Genomic DNA, 21623 nt, shown 5'->3' with positions numbered 1-21623 from the left:
TATATGGGGCTTAACTACGCAGCTGCTGCTGGATGTAAACAAAGAAGAAGCTGTGACCACCAGGATCTCAGTTTGAATCATACAAGAGCCTGTAGTTGAACTTTGTCTCATCCACATAGGCATTTGTGTTGCATTATTGAAGCTCTCCAAATGCTTTGCACAGCCAATGCCTGCACTTTACACTGAGAGTGAACTGTGTGGTGCACATGCACATTTTTCAATGCATTTCAAGTTATATAAAATGCTGCTACTGTTATGTATGGCAGGCATCAGCAATTCTTAAAACTTGACAAACACTTTAATTCATGTCAACAGAAATGTGACATAAACATTCCCCTAACATTGGGACGCTAAAAGAACTTCAGGAAATGCCTTTTTATCTAAAATGCATTGTAATGTCTAAAATGCTTGCCAATGCGGTGGGTATTTAAAAATAAACTTTTGATATTGTAGCAGTTCATGTGTGGACAAGCCCTACGGATAATGGCAACTGTTGGGGCTAAAAGTTGATGACCAGTTGTCTGACATTAATTCTCCAATAAAAAAATGCAGGCACTCAGCAAATTGCCTGTATCTGTAAGATCCCATTTAGAATAAGTTGGTTCGTACTAATTTGAAATTTCAGTTCCTAGTGAATGGTAGGGAAGGGTGGGGTGGGGGCATACTCAAGTTTTTGGAGTTACAAAATGAGAGGCTGCAGCTGTGGCTAATCTGTGTCAGCCAAAAACTGCACAGGGACCAGGCTGTGTGTCATCTCCGGGCTGACATGGGTAATAAATACATGTCATTTTTACACAATATGGAGCATTGCTACACTTAATGTTACAAAATTCTTTGGTGGAATTTCACCTTAAGCTAGACTGACCCTTTTCATGGTCTGGTTTTAAATGGCACTAGAAAGACCTTGACACTAATATACCCATGGTAGGATTTAAAAGCTTACACACCATACAAGCCAATTAAACACTACAAGCGGGTATAGCTTATGTATTGTAACCAGAAGAGATGTCACAGGTCACTGCCCACAGTTCTGCAGTGCACTTCTCAGTTTCTTTATTCAGCAGCTGTTTTACTATAATTACTCTGCAAAAATGCACAGAATACCAATCAGATTATCGGGCACTCTATGTATACTGAACAAGAACCATTCCATCGTTTGTTATTTTGGCAGATAAAAAATGAAACCTCTCTCCACTGAGAAATGAGTGTTGAAAATGTAATTATACAATACATTTTTCTTACAGTAGAGTTGTCATGTTAACAGTAGAAAGTCCACCAATAATGCAGCAGCCGGTACAAACATAATCGCATTCTGCCACATGGGGCCTTCGTTAGAAATGTCAGCCTAAAGTGTTGTCCCTCCTCTAATATGAAAAAATAAACTTAGTTTTTTTATGCATAAAATGTTTCAGTGCTTGAAAAGCACATTGATTCATATCGACGCCTGCACCGAAGGAGCTTACACTCTAATGTCACTACCACAACCCACACTAGTATTATTGTACATTTATTTAGCTCTGACGCATTGTACAGGAAATACTGAGCCAGTGACAACAGTATTTCCACCCAAGGAGCTTACGTTTTGATTTCCCCAACTTTATATAGAGTGCTGTACAGAGAAGACTGAGCTGGTCACATCAGGGCAGGTATCTATCTACCTGTTACTGGAGACACAGCTTCTTGTGTGTTGCTAGCCTATATGTATATCAAGTTACAATCTGTTAAACAACTAGCAAGATTGAAACATAAAATATTGATGGTTTGATCAGCATATTGATAAACCTTTATTTATAAAGAGGAGCAGTATACACAATCTCTGTGCAATATTGCAAGGTAAGGCCATCATGTTTAGGGAATAAATATGGCTGCTCTAAGTGAATTTAACACATGGTTTAAAAAACATTAAAGCACATTTATAGGGCAGCATGGTGGCTCAGTGGTTAGCACCCTGGCCTTTGCAGCACTGGGTCCCAGGTTCAAATCTCAGCCGGGATACTATCTGCATGGAGTTTGTAGGTTCTCCCTGTGTTTGTGTGCGTTTCCTGCAGGTACTCCTGTTTCCTCCCACATTCCAAAAACATGCAGTTAGATTGGCTTTCCCCCAAAATTGACCATAAATAACTCATTACATTTTGAATTGTGAGGGACAGCTGGTGACATGACTATGGACTTTGTACAGCGCTGCGTAATATGTCAGTGCTATTTAAAATACTTTGTCATAATAATTGATAGAATTATTTCCATGACACTGTTCATTTACATCCACAACACCTTAAAGGTGTTCTCTTTATGTGGTATCCGTTAAGGATGTTTCCTGCATTTGAAAATTTGCTTTCTTCAATGCTAAATTGATTCTAATCAGCCCTCCCAGGGGATTATGTTACTGGAGCAGCGTGTGCTGGCTCACCGTCCACTATGTGCTTTTATTTTCGGATTAAGTTTGTTGCGGCTCATATGACCTTGACAGCCTATACTCCTGTGTTGTGCTAGGGTTTAGGAGACTTTAAAAAAAAGTTTGGCAGTTTCCAACCGATTTCCTTTGCCACCATTTCAGATCGGTGTACCGGATGTTAATGTTTTGAAAGTCCCAAAAAACATCCAAATTTTGTATGAGATTCTGCTCTTCTGGTTGTTTTTCCTAGAGGTTTGAATCTCAGCCAGGACACTAGCTTCATGGAGTTTTGTGTGGGTTTCCTCCCGGTATTCCGGTTTCCTCCCACATTCCAAAAACATGCAGTTAGATTGGCTTTCCCCCAAAATTGACCCTGTGGTTATGACTATGGTAGGGACATTAGATTGTGAGCTCCTTTGGGGGACAGCTAGTGACATGACTAGCATAATATATTGGCGCTATATAAATACTAGCTAGATAGAAAGTGATCAGAATTCTGGATAGATTCATACGCACAATACTACTGATTGATATTTACCATTAGGTTCATTCTATCCACAACTTTTTGGAAACGGTTGGCTACTGGATGCAGATTCTCATATCGGAAGTGAAACTCTGCATGTGGTTACCAGTCTTAACACTTTTTAAGCAGTTACTTACACATCTTCATAATAGGATATTATTTTTTACAGTAATAAAAGCAGACTGTTATAAGCATTGCTGTCAGTAGCAAAGTTTATCCCAATTACTGTAACTTCCACCTTTGCTGATTAGCTTGAGAGAATACATATCCTGTTATTCCTGTTTTTTATGGGTGGGTGGAGGAGGGTGTAAAACTGAACCTATTGCTTTGTCATGTATTGAAACGGAACTGGTTAAATATAAGCATTGCACACCCCCTGAAACTGCAATTGATTGACAATTGATACGTAGATCAATGATACGTAGTGTTAGGAAGGAACAAAAAAGTTAAAGGTAGAGTATGTTGTACAAAACTGATATGGGTGTTCTGACTATATGTGGCTTCAGTTTTTGCACCACCTGGCACTTTTCAGCAAAAAAAAGTGTTGGGTCACAATATTGGTGCTGCCTAGAATTGCCTCCCACACGACTTATGAAAATTTCTGGGTTTAACACTGCAATGCATTATTGCATCTTGCTCAGTGCATACTCAATGAACTCTTTGGGATTCTTTGCTTTGCTTCAATTCCAATGGAACATGCAGAGTTGGAGCTGTTTTTGGGTGGTTACTGAAGAGTTGGGTCACAATACAGGGGCTGCCACCCGCCTACAATTTCTTCCCACCCAGCTTAAAAATTTATGCAAGTCTTATCAAAACTTCGAGCCATGGAACATTACTTGGCAAATGTGTACACCAAGAATTTCAAAGGGGGGAAAGATAATTTCCTTTTGCTACACTACATTCCTGATCTGTAATAGAAATAATGGTGAATTCAATGGATTTTCTCCACTCAGCTGGCGTTATTCTGTGTTCTTGTACTTGACAATGTGTGGGATGCTTCAGAAATGTCTTTTATCAGCAGGCTCCGTAATTAGTCTGTTCTGTACCACTGTATTGTGTACATTATGCTGAATAAGACGTCTTGATTATCAAAATTATTTGATATCCTAACAACTCACACGTTTTAAGTGGGTGGAGATGGGGACAGCATCCATTATTATTTTTGGTATTTTATATCCCTTCAAAAGGGCATTTGGTCTAATTGAAGATCTGAGATCTACTCTAAGACTATGTACTTACGTCAGGTGATTCTCGTCCGATTATTCGGGGCTAGTATCAGACGTGAATCTGATGTGTGTACATTGGCTGTCCGATGTTGTTTATGCAACCGTCCTGGCAGATTCACAAATGACAAAGTACAAATGTAAGTCTAGGGGAGAGAGGACAGTGGGGTGTCGCTCATTCGCTTTGCCCCTCTCTATACAGCAGAACAGCGCTAGTTCATGCATCGTTCATTCTCCTCGTTCAGATCCTTTCTAACGTGTGTACATTAAGTAAGCATTAGAAATGCCTGTATAAGGATAGTACATACCCAACTCAAGCCAAAACTTTTTTTTTTCTAGGTTAGCCTTGTGTAATTGGCTTGTCCAGTTAAATGCACAGCTTTCAGATAGCTGCTTTGCACCTTTTTTAGAGTAGGATAATAAGGCCCACTGCTTCTAGTTTGTCATTGAGTTATTAAATTTTGGACTAAAACCTAATAACCTAATTGACTTAATTTCCTTTTCTGTTTTTAATCACCGCATTTTGATATGCCTGCCCACACAGTCAGTTTATTTCCTGATACAAAGGAATGAATAACTCTTTTTATTGTAACCCTGTATGGGAGATTTGCCATCTTCCATGTCCTTGTGACTGTTGTCATTGATTTAAAAAAAAAAAATCAACATTTTTAATGAGTATGATTGTTTCAGTGACTACAATTTACAAGTTGATTTTCTATAATTTCCTGTTCAGTGTGTTTGGAGTAATAACGGTATCCACAATGGAACACTATCATTACCTAATATTATATTCAATACTAAAATAAAAAGTTTTAGACTTTAGATTCCGTTTACTAAGGCAATAAACATCATAAAAAATTGTGTAACCCTCTACAGCCCATCAGACTCTAGCCTTGGAGAGCTTTTATAAATCAGGGCCTAAGCCTTTTTGTTCTACCCTGTGCCCTGAGACGGACTACTGCTGTCCGGGAGGCTTATGGGTTTAATCTACTCATCCATTAAAATCTATTGCTTTACCTGAACTTAAAGTGAACTTGTGTTTTGCCCGTGCAGGTTAACCGGTTTACTTACTTGGCAATTATAAGATCAGTTTACTTTAAAGTGTATGTCCAGCCAAAACAAAAGGGTCGATACCCTTAAACTTTCACTGCTATTTGAGGCTAAAAGAGATTTCCCTTTACTTACTGTCCTGCTGACATTTTACCAAACAGCAACAAGAGGACCCTTTCAAGACCTGTAGATGTTACTGAACTGAAGTAGAGAAGAATCAGGTCTCCTGTCCGTCCAGCCAGTGCTGTGTAGCAGATCTGCATAGATATCAGAATTGGATGGATGGAAATGCAAGTAATTTGGCAGGTAAACCGGCTACCATATGTGTATTTCATGTGTGTAGGTTTTCCTGGAGTTTGGCTTCTAAGGTTAGAGTTGATGGATCTTGGCCATGTGTACTATGTTATTATGTGATGAGTATCAACAGCGAAGTGTCAGACTTTGTTGTCCAGAATCCATTGTCTGTGTTTGTTTTAATTAACTGTTTTTTTAACTCTTCTGCATACAGACCAATCTGGTCAGTCTGTTTCACTCATTTCCATTATTTTCTTCTTTGACGAGCAAATACTTGCTTACATCAACTATCATTCTGTGCCATTAATATCACAATTTGCAGAATGTGTCTACATTTTCTGTCACTTTAAAGTAAAGTTAGTAACTTCTCTGCGATTCCCCAGTATTATACTTCGATGCCTCTTTGTAATTTGGTGTTGGCAGTGACAGGACAATATGTAGACATTAGAGTATTAGAATATATTCAGCTCTACAGAGTATTTCAGAAGATAAGTTACAGGTAAAAGGAGCCATTTTTTTGTAGTTCATAGAATTTTTAGATACTGCTGAATATTTGCAAAGAGCATAACATTTGTCTTCAGTATCTGAATTTGTAGCTTGTGTAGCCTCAGCGATGTGAAAGTAGAAGCTTTGCCCGGGGTGGTTGGAGCACCATGCGCTGCAATGTAAATATTTTGTTGGCACAGCGTGGGCTTGATTGAGCGATGGCTATGAAGATATTGCTGATATTCTAAATCTTCAGCAGCTTCTGTATCCTCATGATGACAATATGCTTGATTATTATCACAAGGGATGAAGCATAAAATGAGATGAGAAGTGGATGCTTTTTATTTCCCTTGCAGCTGATATTTAATAGTGAAGGTTGGCTCTGTGGTTAGCAGTATATGCATATTTTAATTGCAGCACAAGGAAACACTGAACATATTTGGGTTTGAAATATGTAAACTACACTGCCAGTCTATGCAAAACGAATGGATTGGTTATGGATTTGTTTGAATGAGTTCATTCATTGTCTTCATATATAGCCCCATTCATTGTCTTCATATATTTCCATTAAAATTATATATTGAATTGGGTTTCATAATTTAAAATAAACCTATCATTGGAAATTTTTGATAATTTAATTTGTCAGTTTTTTTTTTCCTCTTACCTTATGCTACATTTAATGTTTTTCAGCAGCTAGCGGTTGCAAATAGAATGTTTTCATGTAGTCTTCCACTCTTCCTCTTATTGGCGCTTTTGTTGAAGTTAGAGTGCATTAATAAAATGACAATTCAATATAAACTTTACAAGATCTTATGATCACATCGAAGGTTGCTTGAACAACACAGGATTATGATAAATTAAGATGACTTTCATACAGAAACATTATATGGTGCTTCAAAGAATTTCCTTAAAGCACCCACACACCTCTCTGCTCTACTCATGTAGTATACCTTAGTACTTTTTTTCAATTACCTTGTTCTGTAGCCTTCATCTTTTTAGCCCTTGTGACCTCATTACAGTGGCCGCAGAGATCTATTCTTAGGATTCAGAAGGAGATGTCCAAAGTCTCGGAAGCCGGGCAATATCTGTGCAGGGAAGATGGGAAGGGATCTCTTGACTGATCACACTGCACACACTCTGCTCTGCCACTGCTGACTGCGCAGTAAAACACCAACTTTCGCTCCTTTTATTTGTGTTTATTCTGCTGCAGGAACAAATCCTGCTGTGCCATGGCTAATTGATCTGCTTTGTGACTCCACAAAAGTAAGTATAACAATAGTTACAAAAATACCATTTCTTGATTGCATGCAGACCACTCAAGAAAACACACAAACCTAAAGCTGACATTAAATGACTGACTGGACAGAATTGAAATGGAAAACCCGGACAGAACAAATGGTGGATTGGTGTGGATGATTCTTGTAGTCAGTCAGACAGGAAATGAGGCTTAGAATACGTGCTGCAGCTTCTAATGCTTGTTGTGTGGAATTGGCAATGTACAGGGAAACGTGGTTAATCACTTTCTTCACAGGAAAGGACTATCTAAAAAATGGGAAAAAAAAGGTCAAGCTGGAGATAAGCTTTACCAGCAACACATCCAGATTTCCTGGAATATTTTTGTACGTATAAAAACAGCTCTTTCTATTTTAATTATGTGTTTAAATAAGAATTTTACTTTGTTTTGATACAGTCAGCAAGGATTATTTGTCTTTTAAATATGAAGTAATTTTTTTATGTGAAATATCAGCTCTGCTTTACATATTTGATCAGAGGCTCTCACCTGCAATTCACATGCCTGCCTGGTATTTGGATGACATGATGTGAATGTGTCTTGTCTAATCCTACATGGCACAAAGGTGATGTTTGCATACTTTGCATTCAGGGGCTCTTGGAAATAGAACTTTTCTGAGACAGTGGTATGTACTGGTGCTCTGTGGTATCTGTCGCCCCTTTATTACTATATTACTTCCTTCTATCGGGTTTACTTAAAGCACATGCTGAGTGTACCTTTCTTAGTAAACACTTCCAAGTGGCAGTCCGGGACCTCACTTGTCTGTTACATTCCATAGAGGTTACATAACAGATATTCTGGAGCAAAAAGACTTATTTCATCACTGCCTTCCTAGAATATGTCTCAACTGACGTTTGTTGCAGTTTAACTGATATTTCTTAGTAATCTCTTCTATATTGCAGAATTGATCTCATTGATTGGTGCAAAAATGCTTTTCACGTTTGTTTAGGAGTTCTATATACACAAGAGAACATACCCAAGGTTTTTAGAACAGCCTGAATCCTTCCTATAAGCACATTTACTTTGCACCTGCTTGTGCCCTAGAATTGGCCCCTTTAATAAGACTTTGGTGTATTGTGATCCATTTTCCTGCTTGAGATGGTTTAGGGCCATTCGCTGGCATTTGTAGCCATTTTTGTCTGCACGAACTCCAGTGATGTGCTCCATACATTTATTAGGGTTTCTTTGTAGTGATAACACCTACCTATGTGTTGAAAGGGTCTCATTTGATATCAACATAATAGGGTGACAATGTAAAACTGTTGAGAAGTGTTGTCACCTTTATCAGGAAGTCCCCTGCACAAGGGAGGATTCATGACATAATCACTAGTCCTGTGTTTTTTTTTTTTTTGTTTTTTTTTTCAGTTGCGGATACAATGAGTCAATCATGTAAATATTGGGGTCTGTGCAGTCATTGGCTGTGTTTCCAATGTCTCAAATAGATCAGCCTTTTCTGATGATCCTTGTGATTTTTTTTTTTTTACTATTTAGGCAAAGTTGCTACATTTAGGTTTAAAGTTGACTTTTTATTGCTAAGTTATTTTTTTGTTCATGCAAGAAATTAATCGTGAAAAGCATCTTTAAAATGTAATTCAATGAAGTCACAGAGCATAAGGAAATATACCCCCTTTCTCTGTTGCCCTTGAACTTGGGTGATGTGGTAGGATGTAGTTGTAATTTTTGAAAGGCCGCCCCATCCACCTATCCCATAGATGGCGCTAGCTGCAATTGCTTAATCAACCCTAGCTAACCCAATGGGAGCAGCTGCTAGGGCTCAGTAAGCATATGCTGCTAATGCTAGCTAGATTAAAGGGGGTGAGTCTGCTTCGTAAAAACAGCAAGCTTTGCTGCAGTCCCCATAATCAGAAAAGGAAATCATAGGATAGTGGCCTAGGCATTTGGTCCCATGCTTTCTGCTTAAGGTGTAAATTATGGGGTGGTATTCTAATTGGCACTCTTTTAGTAGAAATTGATCAAATGATATTGGACCTTAAAGCTGAGGTTTTTGCAGCCAAGGTTTATTTTTTTTGGTAATCAAAAGACTTTTGTTCAACTTTATTTACACTTTAATTGTTGTTCTGTAATCCATTGTGTCCAATCAGAATCCAGGAATACATCTTTCAGCTGTTATTTTTTCACTATGTGATTTGTTATTCTGGGTGCTCTTGTGACTTTATTTCACCGTTAAACATCACGTAGGTCAGCCCTCGCTCTGTTGATGTGATTCCCTCAATATTTGTATTGCATGAGAAGGATGAATCCTGTTGAACAACAACTACACTAAGTGATCCTTGGGGAAGGTCTTGTGAGCTCACACAGTTCCTGTTAAATTGACTCACCTAAGAGTTACCTGCACTTAGGGAATTGCACGCTGAAGAGTCACTGATCCTAAAATAAAGGACAGCTTCAATTAACTGAAGAATAAGTCCAGGTGTATTCGTGAGAAGACTTCTGTTGTATTCTCAAAGGGTCAGTAGGTGAAATTTCATTGTCCTAACAATATCCTCCTTATTTTCACCCTCTTGGTCTGTTTTATTATACCGTTAAAAAAGTTAGCTGTTCAGTGCAAATATATCCATGGGGCCTACAGCAAATCTCAGAGCTGACCGCTTCTGTACTCTTTGCCTGTTCTACACTGTATCGGTTACATTGTTATATTGTATCCCTTTCATACTCCCCTAGGGACATTTTGTTGTTCTCTTCCTGTTCACTTTGGAGTTTTGGCCCTCTTTCCACCATTTGTTTGTTTTGTTCCAACTCCCACTGTAACATTCTAAGTCATTTTAAAGAAATATCTAACATGGATGATGGGAGTCCCCCATAATGGGTACAGCAGGTATTCAAACTTGCCACAGGAATGGTGGACGACCCTCTTAATGAGCCCAGCAGGTGTACAGACTCAGAGACTTAGCACAGGAATGGTGGGGGACCCTCATAAAGGTTAGAGTTGGCTTTAGATTGTAGAATTTGGCACAGGTATGATAAGATACCCTCAAAATGAACACAGGAGGTGTGCAGACCTGGGGGCTCAGCACGGGCACTGGAGGGGATATGCAGAGTCAAATTTTTTTCTATCATTTTATTGGATGTGGCTATGTGGGTTTAGTCCGAATACATTAAAATGCTGCAATCCCTTAGCATCTCAGTATGTCACCTGTCAGTATGTTAGAATTAATCTATAATGTTATTATGTATAATACAATGGTCAAACATGTCACTGACTGCAGGTTGGAAAGTGCAAATGTAAATTGTGTTTGTGACTGTGTATACCCAATTTATAAATAAAGAGTTGGCAGAAAATGTAACTACATAGGAACATGTCACAATATTGTATGTGTTCAAAAGAAAATAGAATTACAGTGGGTCTATTGCCCCAACTTTTTTAGTTAGGGACAGTGAAGAAGTTAGAACTCCTGTTGGTTTTACTGATCTGAGAGACTCCTTTGGGGAGATTCCATTACTTCCTGTCTGGTAAAAAGGTTGTCTGCAGGGCAGTGTGTGTGTTTCTTTACACATTGAAGTGTATTCTGTATTATTCATTTTTTTAATGGACTGGCTTATCCGAATTCACATACGTAACACACTGCAAATGATCTTCAAAGCTACATCTTAGACTATCATGTGACAAGGTGACAACACTGCAGTGAATATTCAGCGTATTGCGACATTGTTAAAGAAGATTAATTCACTGACACAATCATTAGTAAATTAAACTTTTTTTTTTTTTAAACTAAGTATGTTGATGATATTGACAGACTGCAACAAGTCACTTAATTTTCTACAATTACACATTATGATTCTTTATTATAGTATTTTGGGTTTGTTTTATAATAAGACAAGTAATTTGAGCAAAGCACGTGACGTTGCGAGTAGTAAGAACTGTTATGTCGTACTTTTTTCTATAACGTTTGTTGATTTTTACGATGTATTAATAATTGTAAACAGTGTTGTAATTGTTTCTGGCTGCCTACGAGAAAATTTTCTGCTAAATGTGTTAATGCTAAAAAGTTTATTAGTAATGCATGTAAAATGCGCAATTTGTATACAACACCCCCACATCTAAAATGATGTGAACAGAACCGGAAAAAACAAACTTTTTTCCCCTTCTCTTTCCTAAGCGTTGCAAAGTTTTAACGTCTGTTGAAAAAATGAAGATTGAATGTTTTACCGAAGGTTATAAATGAATTAGAAATGTTAGCATTTGTTTTATAAACTCTGATTCTCTCCACAACTTATCACCCAGCATTTTATTTCTACTTCTAAGTAGCTGTCTCTCCTCCCCCCTCCAACGCTCTGCCAGTTGGTTAATCAGCCCTGAGCGCCTTTTCCTCGTTAATGCCCTGGACTTTTCTTGCATATTAAGCTGCTGATTATAAAAGCCATGTGATCCCACCCCCCTGGCAGCACGGCGTGTTTGGGTATGCCCTTTTCTGCCAGCTCTGCAGAATCTTCTCTGAGGTCAGAGCCTGTGCAGGAGAGGCAGTTAGGACCCAGATGGTTAGCTGTGCGTTATCTGAAACAGAGCGTGCCCTGTTAAATGTTTCCCCTTCAACAGATGTGTGCAGAGACAAGAGAGCACTTCTCAGAACGCCAACTCCGCACACTTCTCTCCGTGCACAGCTGACTACAACTCCTCAACAGACCAAATCATTTCTCTATTGAGGATTTTCATCATTTTCCTTCAGGATTGTAAACTTCTTAGTGCGCTCATGTACTTGGTTTTGCTCTTCTTTTGACCGAATCTTTGACTGGGCCCTCACTTCGCCTTTTCTCTGGGATCAGCTGTTTTCTCATCTGCACTGAAATGTGGAAGTTTTGCCTTTCAAGTGGTACGTTGGCTTGTGTTGTTGTATTTCTGTAGATTGCTGTGGGATTGTATTGAGGGTCATGTTGCTATTGTACTGCTCTAATGTTGTTTGGAGAAAATGTTTCGATATTTGCCATTTTTTTTCACTACATCCTTTCAGGGGAAGTAGGATGATCCTCAATGCTGTGTCAAAAGCCATATTTGTTTGCGGTGGCTGTTTTTGTCTGTTTTAGCTATCAAGTGAGGTGATTGCAATACCCAGTGGCAATTAAAATGGCATTTTTTATACTTCACATTATTTCCCACGTATTGCTTCTATTTTTTTTGTAGTCCTGTTCTGCCTTTTTATGAATATTCCTTTTAAATTTGTGAATGGTAGTGTATGTTAAATGTTTCTCAGATGGCCCTTACACAGAGTTTAGAAATATACTTTTTCCCATTCTAGTGCTCAATGCTCTTTTTTTTTCTAGTGCTTTATGCTGCCATTGAAAAGTACTGGTATAAAGTATAAGAATCAAATGTATCCATGGGAAGCATGGTGGCTCAGGTTAGCACTCTGGCTTTTGCAGCGCTGGTTCCCAGGTTCAAATCTCGGCCAGGACACTATCTGCATGGAGTTTGCTGTTTCTCCGTGTTGGATGGGTTTCCTCCCACATTCCAAAAAAAAAAACATGCTAGGGTAATTAGCCAAAATTGACTTTCGACTGTGGTGATGACCCATGACTATGATAAGGCCATTAGATTGTGAGCCTCTTTGAGGGACAGCTAGTGATATGATTATGGACTTTGTAAAGCGCTGTATAATATGTCAGCTCTATGTAAATACTGTGTAATAATAATAATAATCCTCATGGAGAGAAAAAAGGGATGTCGATTGTGTCTGATCAGGTCTGTAAGGCTCTGTATACACGTGCAATAATTGCTGTTGGAAAGGATCTTTCATGATCCTTACATACGACTGAACAATGCATAAACAAGCGCTGTACATACAGCACCGTTCTGCTCTATGGAGAGAGGAAGGGGCAGAATGGCGGAGCAGCACCCCGCTGCGTTCTCTCCCCTTCGCTTTCATTACAATTGTTGTCTATGGATCAGCCAGGACGGTTGTTCGTACGACAAGCACTGTACACACCAGATTCTTGTCCAATATCAGCCCTGAGCCAATTTATCGAACCATTGCACATGTGTACGTAGCCTTAAGTACAAAGTGCATTGGTCATTGTGATCAAACTCTGATATCTGGTATGACTTCTTCTTATGTAGAAATAATGCAAATTAATAAGTAACAGAAAAGTGACAGTTTGTGTGCAATGTTTACTTCTGTGAGTTGGCCTGAGTGTTACAAAGTATTGTTACCGTATTATCCAGCTGTATCTTCATTGAGTTCCTGTCCTGCTGTATCCAATCCCCTGCATTTGCATTCAGGATTGCAAGGGATATTAAATAACACAATCCAGCTGTTTACAATAATACAGCTTCTGTATTCACCCTAGAATTGTTTTAAGCTGGGTGGGAAGAAGCTGTAGATGGGTGGTGGCCCTTGTATTGTGAGCCAAATTTTCAGTAACCGCCCAAAAACAGCCGGGCGGTTACAGAAAAAGTTCAAGTGGTGCATCCGGCTAAAAGGAGCCGGGGAGAACACGGCAGGTTGTTTTGTGTTCCTGTTTGTTTTTTGTTTTGTAATCTGATGTGGCTTAAAATTAATGTAAGGGTTAATTGAACAAAATGCACTTTGACTAATGAGCTATTGCATCTTTTATCAGTTCATCATTTACACCAATTTCATGTTAGGATTGTTAATATATTATGATGGCCTGTCACCAGATACGGATTAGCTCACCTTATCAGATATCTCTAGTAATGGGTAAATGATTAATCTTTTATAGCACACAGGTGTATATAAGCTGGGTAATACATGAAGCAGTTCTTCCACTTTTGTAGCGCATGTCCCTAGAATGTTCCCGTGTCGCCAGAACCTCAGTAATCTATTCTACTTTTTTTACATTGTGTTGTATTTGTTTTTGTTGGCTTGTGTCAGATGTTCTGTTTTGAGTGCAGGTTGACAGACTGAAAACTGTTTTCATTTCAGATCTTCCCCGTGGTGCTGCCTGTGCAAGCAGCAAAACATCTGATACGGAGGGGCCCCCACATCCCATGAGCACACAAGATCGAGAAGAGGGGAGCACTGCCGGTCCGGGGTCTGTCCTAAGGCTGCGTAAAGTACACATGCCAGTCACCTCCGAGGGCACAGACTCACAAGATGACCAGTATGATGAAGCTCATGTCCTCCTGGCTGACCCACCTCCATCTTCTGCCCAGGAGAATGTAAGTGGCTTCCTTTCAGGAAAAGGAGTGGGGTGGTTGTTTTGGATGTTTTATGTTCTAGATGAACTTAATACAGATTTATTTATTTTGTGGAATAAAGTGTTCTAATTTGGCACCAAACATTGATAGACCAACTATTTTTTTTTTTTCAGTTATATGATACAATATGACCAGACTGTAAAATATTACAGATTGGTTGGCCTTCCCTCTACACGAACCCCACAACTTTATCTTCATTTCAGTCTTACACAATGACACAAACATCAGTTTTCTCCACAAAGTGAGACGGAAAGGGAAAAGAGCTTAATGCAAGTTTTGTTAGCAGAGAACTTTTTCACAAGCATGCTTTTATAATCACATGATGCTGAGTTGCTCAAATTCTTAGGGACAGATCAAGTGAAATCATTAGCGTGCTGCATTCCTGCTGTGATGTGGGACCCTCTGTAGGGTGTATGAAATATGGAAGCATTAGACAGATGTTTATAAGACTTTTATAAGTTATAATTTATGAACCATAGGCATACAAAAGCAGTGAGGTAGATATGTAGGATTGCTAAAGCTGAGCACAGACATTGCAATCTGATCGTACCATCTCTATCAAGTTAAATAGAAATGCCTCTCAACTGTGGCTGGGGCCCAAGGTCAAGTGCCGGCCAGGACATTCTCTGCATAGAGTTTGCAGCTTCTCCCTGTGTTTGTGTGGGTTTCCTCCCACATTCCAAAAACATGCAGTTAGGTAACTGGCTTTCCCCTAACAAAAAATTGACTTAAGACTATATTTATGACATATGACTATGGTATTAGATTATGAGCCCCTTTGAGGGACAGCTAGTGACATAACTATGGTCTATGCGCTGCGTAATATGTCCGTGCTATATAAATACTGTGTAATAATAAGGTGAATGGGCAGCCTTCTATCTATTATGTGCTGCTAGATTCTCATGCTGCAGTCTTGCAGCAAAAAAACTTAATTCAGTAAACCTGTCATGACAGAAGTATGCTTCCATCACTGCCTTTCTTTTTTTAAAGGTTCCTGGCTGTCATACACATTTTATGACTTCACTTTTTATTATGTCACTGACCTGAAATAAACTTGCAACTGGGAAAAGCCAGATGTGTGTTTTAGGTCAATAGTCCACTAAGCAGTAAAGCCAAATGATTACCAGTAGCAATGTTTTTATTTGATAGGTTATGAGCACAGATAGGAAATACCCAATTGTCTTTGCTCCACATTACCGCTGTGTGCCGCAAAACTCTGTAGTTTCATTAGGGTCATTGTCAGTAACTTTCCTGTGTTGTTGTTGCCAGCCTTTACGATCCTGGTAGAGCAAAGCTCTGAGATAAAATGTGTTGCTGAGAACGTAATCGCTGTCCTATGAACTTTAAGTCCTCTGGGAAGGACAAAGTGCTGAGCAGGGACTGGTCAGGATAGATGGTGTGAATTTATGTTGCAGCTTCTTATCAGTCACATGTTCTTGGTGTGCTGAACAAACTGTACTTCCTGCCATTCTTTGGTCGTATTCCCAGAAGGTGTGTATGTGTACTTCCCTGCCTTTGGCCACTCCACCTTTTCGGGATGTTACAGCTGAACAGTCCTGAACCAAAGCATGAAGTGTAATCCACTCAATATAATAAATCTCTACATAGTTTATTAGGATTTTATCAGAGATAAGTGGGGCAATATAAATAAAGATAATAGGGTTGGGTCAAATCATATAACAGTCAGAGGTGCTCACAAAAATTAACTTTTATTCAGATTGTTTCAACTTGTAAGAAAAAAAAACTGTCGCTGTAACTGATTAAAAAGACAAATTTTTGCTTATTTGTTTGCCTGGTACATAAAGTTCATTTAAAGCTCCAAGTCCTTGTTTACACGGTGACTACGCTGCTGTTCGACTTCAATGAAATATGAACAGCGTTGTCAACCTTTGAACTGGGGTTAGAAACTATCTACCAGCAGGAGTGACTAACAAAATATGTAAGAGGAAGCTTTGTAAATAAAAATACTGCTGTGTTAAAGCTGCAGACAGAATGTGACATTTTATTATTAATAATAAACAGGATTTATATGGCAATACCATATTATGCAGCGCTGTACAAATAAATAGGGGTTGCAAATGACCGACAGATACAGACTGATACAGGAGGAGAGGACTCTGGGGATCGCCGGGAGTGTTAGGTTTATTGTATATTAAAATGCAACAGGTTGACGAGTGTTGTTATTGTTTTTTTTTTTTCCTTCATTATTTCCTTATTCTTTGGTTGAGATGCCAGGACTGTTAGAAACATAAAACTTTTGTTGGTGTGTCATCATGCCTGATTTATTAAAGTTCTCTAAGACTGGAGAGGATACACTTCCATCAGTGAATCTGGGTGATCCAGCAAACCTTGAATAGATTTCTTCGAAATCATTTGCTATTTGTTAGCAAATGTTTTCAGTCCTCAGCCAGATCTATTCCAGGTTTGCTGGATCACCCAGGTTCACTGATGAAAGTGTATCCTATCCAGCCTTGGAGAGCTTTAAAAAATCGGGGCCATTGTGAGAGGTGGATAATGCTTTACATTGAGATCTTTTTGGCCTATTCATCTTTTATTTCTGCAGAACATAAAGAAACTTCCACAGAAATCCTATCTTTGTATTTCCGCTGGTGTGCAAGCAATGTTGGAAGTGTAATATTGAAGGGTTGTCTGAAAAGTGCTAAGGTTCTGTGTTGAAATTCTCATTGAGGTCCTTTTTAAAGGTGTTGGCGGTAAAGTTAGCAGAACATGCCCATCTGAAAACTCCTATCTGCTGTCCAGAATTTGAGGATTTTTAAACTGTATTTCTGACGAAACTGTTTGTAAAAAAGGAAAAAGTTTGCCTAAGGGCTAAATAAAATCCAGCACCTGATAAATACGACTTAAAAGAGCGAAATGTTCTGTGTTAATGGAAGCAGAATTATGGCGATAGCGGACAAAAGATGCCATGTGTCACGCACAAGGACCATAGCCCGAGGAGTGCTGGCAGAAACGAGGCTGCAAGCTGCACACACAAAAGATCTCATTTTCTTTTCATTTCCGTGTAAAGCCTAAAATAGACTATTGGGCAACACAGCTTCCTGCAGAATGGCACGCTGGGTTTATACCCAGTCCTGTGGGGAAATGATAAAGTTGTTTGTTATCTCTCTGCTCTATCTACAAGAAAAATGGTAGTTTGATTTGTGCTTGGTGCCAGTATGGCAGTGATTTGTATTACTTATTAGATGGCACAGTGTACAGATGAAATACATATAGGAGTGGTGTTTTGCCTTTCTGTCCCCTGAAATTTACATACCTCTGTGAAATAGTAGAAAACACCAGTTATAAAAAAATATATTATATATAACATATATATAATCAGGAGACTGATGAGCTCATCTGTCACTCTGCTCTCTTCCTCCCTGTTGGCACATGAATACTGCACCCCAACAGTTGCATACTTTCTTGCCATTTTCCTTCCTCCCATATGGTTCCCAAACAGTGTTTTAGTTATCTGCACTGCTTGGGATTAAAAATAAATTTAATGGTGAATTAATGAATACAGAATTGCTGTGCTGTCAATTTATCTGGCCCCAACAATTTTTTTTTGCAGAAATACTGATGCTGAACTCTTGGCGGCTGTTGGGTTATACTGACAGGTCATAACTGAGAAAAAGAGCTGTAATTATATAGGCAGGTTGTTGTGTGCTTTAAAATATGTTAATTGATGTTGGCTGATCCCTTCCTTCACTACCTAGTCCCTTACCTGGAACCAGCAGTCAGTGAGTGTAGTCCAGGGAATAAACCTGAGCTGCATAAAGTTCCACTTTTAAGTTTGCATGACCAGGCAGTCCCATCTTCAATATTGTGTTTTTCCTTCCTAATGGCTCTGGGTTTCTGGCTGAGCTGCGCATGCGCTCCAAGATTCTAAGTACCCAAGAAAGCTTCTTTTCTGCCCCACTCTGATTTAGTTTACATAGTATTACTAGAGCCTGTAATCTGCATCTTGTGTCCAATGAGAATGACTTAAAGGTCAAAGTCAAGATGGGAGAAAAGCAATCGGATCTTTGCCGTTTAGTCTATAAGTTTCCATGCAGACTACTGAAGGTAATATTGGCCATTTTGTAGCGTCAGCGTTTTAGGCTTCTTGCACACAGACGGATCCACAGCTAAAAATGCACTCCATGTACGGGTCCAAACAACAATGGAATCGCTTGGCTATCAGAATCACAAAACATGGCACTCGGGTGTAAGATATTCTGACCTTCCAACTCTCCAGATGAGAGAGATCCTTATGGGGTTTGCATGATCATTCGTACACATGACTTGCATGCTTTTCAATTGATATTCACCCACATGTCCGGTCACTCTATGTCCAATGGAGGAATAAAAAAATTGGTTGTTAATGATTGAATTGACTTTGACTTTACTTCTAATAACTGAGCAATCCAGTTATACTGGATTGGAATTGAAAATTGGTCAGTGTAGTCAGCAATTACCCAGGCAAGATCAGAGGATAACCCCGGAGCTTGCACTACCATGGATACAATTCATTTTTTTCTCACTACAATAACAATGTTGTAAATATTTCAAAATGTGATTAATGTACTGCAGCATCATGAGCTGCATAGCTTTAGGACAAAAGTTCACCACAAAATGATTGCAAAACATTGGCACCTATGTTTCAATGTTCATGAACGCCACAGTTCAGGACCATAACTATGTAATCTGTATGTTCCTCATATCTCCAGGGGAAGGATATAATATTGGAAAGGTCTGTCCCTATCCTTGTCTATACCATTCTGTTTACACCCCCTCCCCCACCTGGCTGCTGCACATTCACATCTGAGCTCTGCATTCAATAAGAGTTCAAGGTGCCCTTCCTCTGCTTTATCTTCAGTGTCCATCAAGATCTTTGTCCTTTAGGCCCTGTACATATTCAGATACATGTGGAATGCTAGTTTAGTATAATTTTACTGCTTAAATAGCCTGAATCACTTTGTTTAATTTTAATCTTTTATATCCAGAATAATAATGCAATGCTGAATTAATTCATGCAGCAGCAATCTTACATTGTCAGCAGTGTTCAGAGCTAGAACATACAAAGAAAAAGAATCATTGCTGAGATTTTCTGTTATTTCTTCAAAATTGGGATATCCCTTCTTAGCTATATGTTGTCAGAATTAATTAAGATGGCCAAAGATCCAACACATCGCCTGTCCCTTCTGTAATAAAACATCTGTCTAGTCCGTTTTGTTTATTTTTAACATTTAGTTCCACTTTAAAAAAAAATCCCTTCCTGTTCTGATGACAAATCTTGGATTTCTCCTAATCTTGTGTCTTGATAACAATGGTGAGATTGGCAACTAAGGCTGTGTACACATGTTCAATAATCTTTCACGATTGTTTCCAACCACAAAAGACTAAATGAGCGCTGTACATTCAGCACCGCTCTGCTCTATAGAGAGGGGAGAACGGCGGAGCAGCATCCCACTTTTCTCCCCCCCTCGTCATTTTATTTATGACTGTTCGTGGATCTGCCAGGCTCGATCCATGAACGACGTCGGAAGAGCGCTGTACACATGTCAGATTCTCATCCAATACTAGACCTGAGTTGATTATCTGATGTGTGTATGTAGCCTAAGAGTGGATGGATCAAGTCAGCATTAAAATTCTGACCGGTCCTACCTCCCAAAAATCCTTAATGCAACTATTTTAGTTGCATTTAAAAATACAGTCTTTGAAAAAGCATATCCTGTATTCCAGTAAGAGCACTTTCTGTTGCAGGTTGACAAAGCTAAGCTACTACTTCTAAATTAGCAGGAGCATTGCCAGCTGCCATGTGTCCTCCTTCATTTGGCCATTGGGCTGCCTATCTGGTAGACCAAAAATTGCAAGGCAGTGGCTTGGCATTGTAGACCTGCAGCATGGTTCCAGACATACTGAAAAAATATTTGTTTTTGGCATTGATGTGGCTAAAGTCCTACATGAGCAGGTAAGTCTGACTGTCTGCTCTTCCGTCATCCTTCTAATTAAGCCTACAGCGTTGGCTGTTGCAGTGTTTGCCCAATTTCCTTTATTTTTCTTAATTTTTTTAGTCTAAAAAATCTTAACCAGGCTTCCTACAGAGGTTGCTAGGGGTTCTTTGAGCCATGAGCAGTTTTAACCTCCCAGGTCAGTTATCACTGACACCAATGATTTTTTGGTGATCTATAAAAGTGATATTATATCTTCACCCTTTTCTCACTGACTGCCACATTAAACAAATCAGTGGATATAGGAATTCTAGAAGAGCTTCCCTAGCTCTTGATTTAAAATATATTGTTTGTGCATAATAATAGAATTATTGTATATTACTCGTCCTGGGACTGTCCAGCACTGCTCATAAACAATCATGTTTACCACCAACACAGAGACTTTTTTTTTTGTCTGTCCTGACCTCATCATGACTTCCTGCCTGCTTTTCCTCCATGGGCACAGAACCCTTCTGTGGACAGATATCTACGGAATTTAGAGTCCACTTTGGCATTTCTCCTGGATCTTGAGACTTGGAGACAAGACCTTGACCGGCTGTTATCTTGCTTTGTAACAATATGTGCATTGTTTGCTTAGTATAAGCAGCTTACAACTGGTACAAAATGGTGCTGGGCCATTTCTTCATCCTTCCAAAGTCACAAGATTCAGGGTTGCGTAATTACATAATTCCTGTCCTGTGACTAAAGTCCAGACATTACCAATTACTGTTTATAGGCCTATTAAATCTGAATCATTAAGGAATAGGAATGATGACTGGCACTGCCTGGCACTTGGGTGGTGCACCCAGATAAAAGGGGCTGGGGAGAATACAGAGTGTAATACACAGACGAGCAGGTTTACTCTTCTGATCCAAATGTCAAATTTGATAAAACAAATCTGAAGATAATGCAGCAGACAATCATAATTTTTTTTTTGTGGGGGGGGGGGGGGGGGGGGATTCTGAATGGATCACAGTAAAAATAGTTTTTTTTACACAACTTGTATGTATACTAAGGGAAAATGTTTAGAACTGCAGAACCCTGTAGATTACGTACCCACATCAATGATTATCACCTGAGAAGAATGGTTGTGCTTGTCTCGGGTGAGAATCTGACCCATGTACAGTGGTCGCCCAACGTCGATCAAGATTCTATCATTATCATTGTTATTGACGAATGAGCGAGCTCTGAACAAACCAGCAGAGGGAAGGGGGAAGAACA

At 39.1% G+C, this 21623-nt stretch overlaps 1 protein-coding gene across 8 annotated transcripts in view; it reads left to right on the top strand.

The window, feature by feature from the left end:
• The window catches only part of ADIPOR2 (adiponectin receptor 2), a 50006-nt gene that overhangs the window by 5217 nt on the left and 23166 nt on the right, over window positions 1–21623 (top strand). Inside the window, exons 1-4 of one of the 8 annotated variants that reach the window (XM_072400046.1) lie at window positions 5354–5494; window positions 7179–7231; window positions 7500–7587; window positions 14156–14391. In XM_072400046.1, coding sequence (XP_072256147.1) covers window positions 14221–14391 — 171 coding nt within the window. In that variant the 5' untranslated portion in view covers window positions 5354–5494; window positions 7179–7231; window positions 7500–7587; window positions 14156–14220. Of the gene's footprint in view, window positions 1–5349; window positions 5495–6987; window positions 7232–7499; window positions 7588–9520; window positions 9729–10986; window positions 12089–12148; window positions 14047–14155; window positions 14392–21623 lie in introns of those variants that run through there. The other 7 variants (XM_072400047.1, XM_072400048.1, XM_072400043.1 and 4 more) reach the window with 7 other exon arrangements.

Source organism: Pyxicephalus adspersus, chromosome 2 (assembly GCF_032062135.1).
Source record: "Pyxicephalus adspersus chromosome 2, UCB_Pads_2.0, whole genome shotgun sequence".
NCBI classification, from domain to species: domain Eukaryota; kingdom Metazoa; phylum Chordata; class Amphibia; order Anura; family Pyxicephalidae; genus Pyxicephalus; species Pyxicephalus adspersus.
This window is presented reverse-complemented; position numbering and strand designations above follow the sequence as displayed.